Raw genomic sequence first — 10,070 nt, forward strand, 5'->3', positions numbered from 1 at the left:
CGAGATGGAGAGTTCGGTTTACGTGAAACCGATCGGGACTTGCCTGACGTATTAGTCCGCTCCATTGCGGTGACAGTGGTCGCGAGCTGATCGATTTGCGTCTGCTTTCGATCGCGCTCAGCCCAAACTTCTAGATACGCTGACCAGCTTCGCCACGAAACAAGCTGAGGGAGTGAGAGCGCTTTCTCGGGTTTCTTTGCCTCTAAATGTTCCTTCGTTAGCCCTTGTTCACTGGGAGTTTATGAACACCGGCTTACAGTTTACGACGATTATATTAGCTGGTGTTGTCATTGATCATTCTAACAACAGCTTAGATACTTCTACAGTGAATCGCGTATTAAGGTTGTCCAACAAATCGCCTTCCGATCTAGTTTTCGGTATAACTTTCAGTGCAGTAACACTGTACCTGGACAGCACACCCAGCACCTGGGTTAGAACTTCAACAAACAACAGACATGTACTGGTATGTCCCAAGGCCGACACGAGCAAGGTCGCAAATGGCCTTCAGTTAAACAGCCTTCAACAAAAAAATCCTTTGAGCTTCATTGATTTATGTATCATTTCGTTGTTTCGATTTCAACTAAATGAAATGCCTTATATTAACAGGGATTACTTATGACATCAAGATTGAAAATGTGACCGCAGCTACAAACAACGCAGTGTTTGGTGGCCCTTATTCGGCAATTTTCGCCGGACAAGTAGGGGGTGTATGTGATGCGGTGAGTAAATGCTAGTGTGAGTAAAAATCATTCGGGAAAAACGCATTCACTTTTCATATTATCGTGATTGAACATTGCTAACTACCATATATATTAAGTGGTGGCGCATTCATTCCCTATTTAAGGTACTGTTTAAATTCTTCGTGGCTTGGTGTGTGAAGATCTAGCTCTACATTGAGGAAATTTTGCCGACATAAGCAAGCAAACGCAAGCCGGAAATCATGATGTCTATCATGAATGGCACGCACATCACCGGTAATCCAACGGAGCGTGCCGGATTCTTCTGACTGTTGCGTCTCAACAATCATTCATGTTCGTATCTTGGTATGGTTACTGTCGTGCAGCGCAGTCCCTTAATGCCTTCTTATTACCGTGAAAAACGGTCTGGATTGCCGCCTAATCGCCTGGTGCGCTTGACCAAACCAAAAAATTCAACGAGCGTGCTAGCCAGCTGTTCTGTTGATCACTGTCGCGTACAAGCGGGTCAAAAAAGTGATACTAAGAATACAACTCATCTGTCAAGGACGAGTGAAGAACAACCGAGGAAATCTGTCTCAATGAAAACGGTTATTCCATTGGTTTTTATGTAGTCCCGTTACTTTCGGAGCTGGTCTTCATAATAATCACCTTGCCAAATGGCTCGATTCTGGTACTGCTGGTTATCACTTACCATTGGGTAGTGCCACACACTTCTATCAAGCAAGTGGAGGAAGTTCTTGGAAAGCCAGTGTCTCAGTTTGTCTCGCCTCCTCTAGTAACGGCAGATCTAGTGGAGAATCTCATTTAAGTCTCTGCTTTCTGCCCAAACATCAAGACACACTTGCAATTGTAAAGAAAAATGAACTGTCACGAGCAAGTGAACTGCTGAAAAACGTGTTTCGCGACACCCACTCGACAATGGAAACGAAGGAGAACAACAAATTGGCGTTCCTAGATGTGCTCATCACGGGGAAAAAAACGGTCAACTGCAAACTGAAATATACAAGAAAGACATGTATACACACCAGATTGTGAACTACTACACCAGCCATCCGAACTGCCACAAACGGAGCTGGGTTGGAACCCTATTCAAGCGGATCAAGAGGCATTGCAAAACAACTGAGGCGAAGAAAAAAGAATAAAACTACGAGACTTTCTGAGCCATTTCCTATGGAGGTGCTTAAGAGACCACCACTGAGCTGATTCGCCCGCACAACAAGAACAGAAACGTCGTGGGAATGACTGCACGACATCTACGGTTACGCGGGATTACAGTGGCCTTCAAGCCTGCAAACACGTTGACAAGAACGCTCTCGAAACCAAAGGGATAGTTGGACATGACACATTTATCAGCGTTTGTGTGTGCGCTACAGTTAAATTTTTTTCGAGTCTCGAAAACCGGTTCCTCTTTCAAATACAAAGTAGTCTGATCGATGTGATGCGTTTGTGATAGAGATCAGTCTTTGGAGCGTCCACATTGAGCGTTCTCGCACATAAATTTACAAACGTTTTGTTCTTCCCGTTCCGCAGATCAAACAATCCATTCAGTCGAAATGGTCCCAACTGTGCTCAACAGGCATAGTCTGTTCCGGACGCTTTCTTAACGAAATGGCAAACAAATTGCATTTCTCGGTGGTTCTGTACTCTTCTTCCCACAAACTGATACACTGTCCTCATTTGCGCAAGCCTGAGACATTCAACACTCTAATGGGCGTGATGGATGAACGGATTTTTGGAAAGAGGATTGAAGGGACAAGGGTGACATTAGAACGTATGTTTCGTACTTTTGTAGCCTCCAATTTCGCAATTTTTCATGAAGTGGTCATTTGAATTGTTTAATTTTGAGCCCACCAAGCCGTCAAGAGATCAAATAAGTTGACTGAAACCTGAGGCTTTGATCTAGGTTACCTCAAGATGGATAGTCAAATAGTGTGAGGTCCCTTGTAAGTGTGTGTCACACCTGCACGCATATTTTGTGTTCCATATCGGTGAGTTTTCTTCCGGCACTGGAGCGGTAGACAGTGGTCAGATATAACAGGAACTTATAGTAATTTTTCCAGTTTAGTAACTGCAATATTCGCACCATTAAGAGAACATACACGTTGTTTACAACAGATATTATAAGACAGAGCTTCATATAGATCCATCGAAGCGCACAGTTAAAGTCAACCTAGCGTGTACGTCAGAGTAGCTCCCCAGGCGCGCTGATAACATTTGCTGGTTCAGATAAGTGTCCCATACGAGGGTTTCAAGAAAGCTCTGGTAGAGACTAACATCTGAGCAAGTTGACGAAAGAGAAGTTGCGTTTTGATGCTTGCAAATGAAGCAGTCAATCTCAGGTGATTTGCAACCCCAGGTTTGTTTTCGTACGTAACTGATATCCGGATCCAAACAATTGGATGCGATTTGAAAATGAACATTCGGACTGCTCGATTGGACTCAGCCACACACCAGTGAATCAGTCATCCATTCGAAGGGCTCCTCACACACTCGCTATTTGGGACTTAGGAGAGTCACAACGGATTGGATACGCACATTCCTTGAGGTCGATTTCCTCACGAAAATTGGGTGATCCTGGTGAAAGGAGGAAGGCCTTCGCTGCGGAGTTGTTTATTAGAGAAACACCAGCTGAACAGTTACAGACTATTGGATAGGGGAGCAGAACTCCCATATGCAAAAGCTCATGCAAAAAGTTGAATATCCATCTTCTCCTTGAACACGTATTCCTGAACTTTCCTGGATATTCAATGACTGTTACTCAAACGCAAGAAAATGCGACTCCACAAATTCCGTAATAGATCTCACTTTTCAAGAGACGCGAGGCAGAGTTACGAGAAAACATACTACTCGCACGCATCATCAGTAGAATCCACCGTTACACTGGTATCCTCACACCGACAAATATTCGATTGCGGCCATGTATTTGAACTGCTCGTTTTGTTTGCTCGGACACCCGAAATGCATTCAAGCGATAACACACACACATATGTACACCATATTGGCGTTCGCCTGGCTGTACACTGTGTACACGAGAACGGTACTAGTTAGGTCTTCAGTGGTTACCCCTTTCCGATTCTGTAACGATTGTCCATCCGTATGACAGTCCAGGTGCCATGTTGCTTATTCATTAATGGGGAGAGAGAGACAGTGTCATACTGAGGTCTTGCATATTTTCTGAAGTTAAACATGCACCACTGGGTTAAATTTCCGAAGGCACTCAGCGGTCACTTTCACGTTTGCAGGCTAATTGTATTTTTTCGTCACACGGTTCCACCACAATACCGTGAATGCCTGCTTAGGTTTCAAATAGCAGTGGCTGTTTTCGTAAGCAAACGTATGAATCTGACTTTGGTTTGACATAAATGCGTTTTCCTTTTCTAGTCAAATAAAGAGAGCATTTCCGTATAAAGTGTAGCAGTGTAGCGTCGCAAATTTGGTTCAGATTGTCTGCCAAGTTGGAAAACATCTCTTTTACCTATCGCCCTGAGACATATATCAAGACTGCAGCATTGTATTGCAACCTGAATTGCTCAATGATGCCCTCGCACACGTTCTTTCACCCGAGTTTAAAAGGACCTGGTTTAGATTTTTGGTGATGAGCACGATAGGCAGCAGCTTCGCCGGGAAGCAAACCATTTCAAAACCTCTGGCTCATCACACTCTTATTTCGAAACATTTGGTGGAGAAAGCCTACCGGACTACTGCCTAGTGTGACCGCAGCAACAAAACCACTGGCATGGTGATAAAGAAATAGTATATAGGTCTTTTGGCTGAAAAATCGTTGCTGGAAAAAACACTCAACAGCATATACCACGGGATACAATCTGCGTGACCCGAAATCGATTGGTGGTTGAGTGCTTACAACCGATTTTTCATGCTCACCACACATTACTACTACTACGTAAACAAAATGAGTTGCCATGTTCATTCCATGTCTATATATTTTCTATACGGCTCAATCACCTGCAGATAATGAAGTCAAACAAATGAAAAGTAAGTGCACATCTTAATGTTAGTCTCACCAACCTTTGATGGGTGCTCACGTGACCGTGAGTAATCCTATTTTTCGTAAGACTGTACTGGGTCAACCACTGTCACCGGAATTTTCGGTTGGTCGTTTGTAGCATGTTCAACCTGTGGATCGGATCATTCCTAGGTTTTTCGGCTCTATTTTCGTTCCTTCGAATTTCAGCAATGCCCCAAACGGTACTACGCCTGAACAGTTTACTACTTAAATCTGGTCTTTCTGATCAAATCTTGTGCTGTACAATCTCATGGTTCTTTTCCGCATAGTCGCTCTGTTAAAATTGAAACTGAACCGTGATGATTGGAGTGAGTTGCCCGTTGCCGGATCGGAATTATATCAGTCAACCAAAGCGGAAGTTTCACATCAGGTAAGACATGCGAACCGTTTCGTCATCTAATTTCCGCTAATACGTTTTGATTCAATGAGCTTCCGTCACAAAATCCTGAAAACATATTTATTGTAAATGAAATTAGTTGAACTGAACACTGAACGATATGTTTGAAGTAGCTCTTTCGCAACTCTTCCGAATGTCTTGTCCTAAATAACAGTGAATTTACCCCGGTGTGGTCCTAAAGCCAAGTGAACCTCTTAACACAGCCTTGGGGAGAGGCTACTAATTGTTGATTCCACGTAGTTCTGACCAAAATTGACGTCTAGGTGGGTAGTGCACTAGTGATTGAGTGCCCCACAATCAGTAACTATTTTTGAGGTCAACTGGGGTTTGCCTTATATCCCTTACCAACACAGCAGCTCATTCGGTGAACAGCTGAAATCAGCACAACACATCACTTTGGGGATTTCCGTAGATAGTAAAAACTGGCAGAGGAAAGCGTGCAGAGTGATGTCATGTAGAGTGGGAAACCGCAGTCCCGTATTCTCACCAAAGCGAACCAAACATTGCCGTTTTAATGATGAAGCCAACCCAGCAACTCTCCGGGTGACAATCGCCATATACTGACCAGAAATGTAACACTGAAGTATTTTGTTACCATCTGGCCTGATGTGCGGATGCATCAAATGACTAAGGGCAGGCGTAAAACTGTGCAAATATTTACATGTCAGTCTTGTAACCACAGCAATAACAGAGTCCAGATTGATGCTTTATTGCCGTACAACTACAAAGTCATAGTTGGAGCCCCATGTTGAAAAGCGAGGAGAGTCAATTGCGAGGGGACTTGATAATAGCTTACCGAAAGCATTCCGAGATATTGGTACTTTGAATCATCAAATCGGACAAATTGGGAAGAAACCGAGAACACAAAAATACTGCTGAGGTCGGTTAGCCGCCATTTCGATATACTGTTGCCGCATGCGCAGCAAATGACAGAGCCACCGAAGTTAATGCGGACGGATAGTTTCCACAACTTCATTGCAGAAACCATGACACTGCATTCGTCACTGCAGCCTGGTGGATTTCGAAGTGTCTTTCGACACCGCGGTGACTTCATCAGAAACACAATCCCCTCAGAGCGGGATTTTCCAATTTAGAGGTGCAAGTAGCTTGCCGAAAGATGGTATGATGGTGGCCAGTTTATTCAACAGAACAAACATATCTTTGGCCATGGAGGACAGTGTTGGCCTTCCCAAATTCTCCCCATCGTTACGTCGGTGGCAAAGGAGAACCAGAATGGACAGAGTGAACATGACTGAAAGATAACTACTCACAAGGTTGCTAAAAACTCCTCGACAGCCCACGACCGGTTTCGCCCTTCTTGGGGCTCATCAGGTAGGCGCAGTCCCCGAGTTTCCGTCAGCCTTATGACTGAAAGATACTAACTTTCGTTCGGAATTCAAAATGACTGAAATTATGCGAATTACGTGGCTTTGATGAATATTTCCATTTGCATATCAATTTGGTTTTCATGAGAGACTCAACTGAGTCTCTCGGTTATGATATTCTTCAAGTGAGTGTGTTGCACAAAGACCAGCCCATGTTTTAGCTGGTAGGATATTCGGCATGTCGCAGTTTATTATAATAAAGGAAACTACTCAAAAGGTTACTGAAAACTCTTCGATAGCCCACGACCGGTCTCGCCCTTCTTGGGGCTCATCAGGTAGGCGCAGTCCCCGAGTTTCCATCAACCTTATACTCCACTGGGAACCAAACTTAGCGAAACTCGACTTACTCACTTACCAATTTGTTTTTGACGAGTGCCCCACCTGGAATTAAGTTGAACCCCTTGTCTGTGACGGGGAGTTCCCAGTTAAGTAACTCCATCGAGAAATAGAACTTGCGAGCTTACCTTTCCAGTGTGAATTGCATGTGTGAGCAAAATACCCCGCTAGGGTGGGAGGAATCATGCTACCTCAACAACCGCGCAATTAGTTCAAGGTTGAATCAGTGGCCCTGACCTTGTTCCGTTTACTGAGATGGGCTGAATCGTGTCTTGGTCTTTCAACATTGGTCGCCAAACAGAATCCAATCCTTAGCTTCCAATCGTAAGCTGTTCAGATCCTCGGGCACGATTCGCCATAAAATCAGGTCGATTTTATCGACATTGTAGGAATTATGCGTTTGTGAAAAGCAGGGCCGATCGGTGAGGAGATTATTCTAGGAACAGCCTTCAGATCCAGAGCAGGGTTTGAACACAGAAGACATCTGGGATTAGCCAGAATGAAGAGTGAGCGGATTAATTTTGGTGCCCATTTTCGCTTTATTCAATGAGGCAACTGGTAACAGGAAACCCGTACGAATACTCGGGTCTTTTAATGGTCAGCTGCTTACTTCTTTTATAACCGGACGAGACAGCATTTGTGCATTTCCAAGGAAGGCACTGACACCTTTTTATTAGTGCTTTGACATCATGTGCAAATTTCCTTGTGAAATACCACACCAGAGAACACCAGCAATTTTAGATCATAGCTTTGGAACTGGACCGAGGGGGCAAAGAAACTGGAAGCAGTTCGATTTTGAGGGAGTGCTCTGTCAAAATGTCAATAACTATGACTGTACCGATTTTTTACGCTCAGATGACGGTTTACTCGATTTGGCTAGCAGTACATCTTCCGCTCTGGATATTCACATATAACTATTTTTAGAACTAAGTCCCGACGTTCATCTCAGTGCAAACCTGTCTCATTGTCGCTTCGGACTACACTGGTAATCAACTTTGTTTCATCCATTGTCTCCCTCTGTCAACAGCTGACGCAGATCATGCGGATTTCCAAGGTCCAAGGGACCGAGTGTAACTTTGAATTTTCCGGCTTTGCGCAAGACGATGACGGTGCAGTTGCGGCATTCGCTCTGCTTTTCTTCGATCCACTGAAAATCACACTCCCATCAGTGGTCCAGCAACTGCAAAATGGTCTGGCAGCCATTCGGTCCCTAAAACTGACCGATAAGCAAATCGATGGTCTGGATTATGGTGAGTGAGCAGTGTGCGTTGATTCCTATCTCATTTACTTGTTGGACTGTCTTCAGATCATTTCCACAACCTTGATGTCGGATCACTTTGCCCGGGATGCATATCATGCATGTTGTGCTCCAGTCCGTGAACAATACCGCATCAAGTATTCACAGTTCCATAAAGGAAACTACTCACAAGGTTGCTAAATACTGGTTCGCCCTTCTTTTATGGTGAGTGAGCAGTGTGCGTTGATTCCTATCTCATTTACTTGTTGGACTGTCTTCAGATCATTTCCACAACCTTGATGTCGGATCACTTTGCCCGGGATGCATATCATGCATGTTGTGCTCCAGTCCGTGAACAATACCGCATCAAGTATTCACAGTTCCATAAAGGAAACTACTCACAAGGTTGCTAAATACTGGTTTCGCCCTTCTTGGGGCTTATCAGTTAGGCGCAGTCCCCGAGTTTCCGTCAACCTTATGTTCCACTTGAACCCAAATTAGACTATTTTCGAGAAATACACTCATCTGCAAATCGATTTGGTTTTCACGGGAGACTCACAGTTACTATTAATCCAGCTGAATGTTAACTATACATGTATCAAAATAATTTATGTATTGCACACGGCAGCTAGTTACACCACACTATGAATGAAATGATTTCAGCGGAAAACGGTATGAAAACCGGTGAGTCCTGTCTTTTTTCTGTTGCATAGATTATTCGAAATCCAATTCTCTGTTTCACTGGAGTGTTTTCGATCGAAACCCAGAAAAAAATGAGCTCTGAATATAACTTCACCTCATGATGATTCCCCCATTTTTTTGCTTACCCCGCCTTTGTACTTTGTGGAATTGCATTCCGCAATCAGTGATCCCACCACCATGTCTGCATATTTTGCTGAGTACTCCGATTTGTAAAGTTGCTTTCCCAGACTGCACATCTCCATTTTCTTGATCTGCAACGCAGTTTGGACGCCGAAAATGAAGTTTGCAACCACACAACCAAATCCGGCTTTGCCTGAGAAAACGCGAAGCGAACAGGAACTGAATTCACTGATTAAGATGTTTGTGAGTCAGTTGTGATTTCATGACCTTGTAAACGTTCTCGTAAGCGTTTTTTTAATTCATTAAAACAAGCTCTCTTTCGTAGTGACGGAAGAAGGGTTATTCGTCTCTTGGCCACTCCGAAGTGACGTATATACTAGGTCGAAAACGAACAATCCCGGTTCTGGGTCGTCCTTGAAAGGCGGCATTGCTGTTGGGCAACGGTTCTTCCGTTGACATGATCGGGGAAGCTTATTTTCGGCTGTGAGTGATGTTTTACTTTGCACTCGAATGAACTATCACATGTGGTCTGCTACTGAGGAGATCCTTTCCACTGCCTTATCGTAACGGAAGTGCTTCCACGAAGCAAAGGCGCATCCCCGAAGAAGTCGGTTCAGAGGGACTGGATAAATACTGACTTTAAAATGTGGAAGCGCCTGGGTGGACGAATCATGTTCTTCTCAATAGACATTAGAAGGTAATACATAGTCTTCACGGGTTTTCAAATTACGTCTGATTATGTATGGGCCAGGACTCACTGTGGATAATCCTATTAGCTAGGGTGTCCCTGAAGAGCTAATAAACCTCAATCAATCACCGGCCTAAAATCACATCCGGGTTTATAGCCAGGAGAACACGGAGTTCGATATAGTGTTCAGTTCAAGTGGTCTGTTAGTGATCTGACTGCAAGGTAATTAGGTTGCTTATCAGGTGACAAGCATTAACAAATGTCCGTTTTACCAACACAACAGGTACGCCTTGATAAATATAGACAGATATACAATGCGAAAAGTAGAATAAGCCGAAAAGTGAGAACAACTGTTGAGAGTTCCTGAGTGGAGTTCCGGACGCGGGCAGGACGTATCTTCTCTGCAGTGTAGCTGCTACACGTGTTCCGTGATTACCCATGGAGCCTTGTGGGGCTCGATTGACTTCGTTTCATATGCGCGCG

At 44.1% G+C, this 10,070-nt stretch overlaps 2 protein-coding genes across 2 annotated transcripts in view; one reads left to right on the forward strand and one right to left on the reverse strand.

Moving 5' to 3' along the window:
- Positions 1 to 584: 584 nt before the first annotated feature.
- T265_09983 (hypothetical protein) overlaps positions 585 to 10,070 on the forward strand; it is a gene marked incomplete at both ends in the record, with an annotated part of 12,113 nt that continues 2,627 nt past the window's right edge. The window contains 5 exons of the mRNA XM_009176220.1: positions 585 to 719; positions 2,229 to 2,469; positions 4,992 to 5,092; positions 7,868 to 8,090; positions 9,042 to 9,142. Of these exons, the coding sequence (XP_009174484.1) occupies positions 585 to 719; positions 2,229 to 2,469; positions 4,992 to 5,092; positions 7,868 to 8,090; positions 9,042 to 9,142 (801 nt within the window). The remainder of the gene's footprint in view (positions 720 to 2,228; positions 2,470 to 4,991; positions 5,093 to 7,867; positions 8,091 to 9,041; positions 9,143 to 10,070) is intronic.
- On the reverse strand, positions 836 to 1,027 carry T265_09984 (hypothetical protein; the record flags this gene model as incomplete). The annotated part of the gene is made up of 1 exon (XM_009176221.1): positions 836 to 1,027. The coding sequence occupies one exon, from the start codon at positions 1,025 to 1,027 to the stop codon at positions 836 to 838; it is 192 nt and encodes a 63-aa protein (XP_009174485.1).

The sequence above is a fragment of the Opisthorchis viverrini genome, assembly GCF_000715545.1.
Source record: "Opisthorchis viverrini unplaced genomic scaffold opera_v5_328, whole genome shotgun sequence".
NCBI classification, from domain to species: domain Eukaryota; kingdom Metazoa; phylum Platyhelminthes; class Trematoda; order Opisthorchiida; family Opisthorchiidae; genus Opisthorchis; species Opisthorchis viverrini.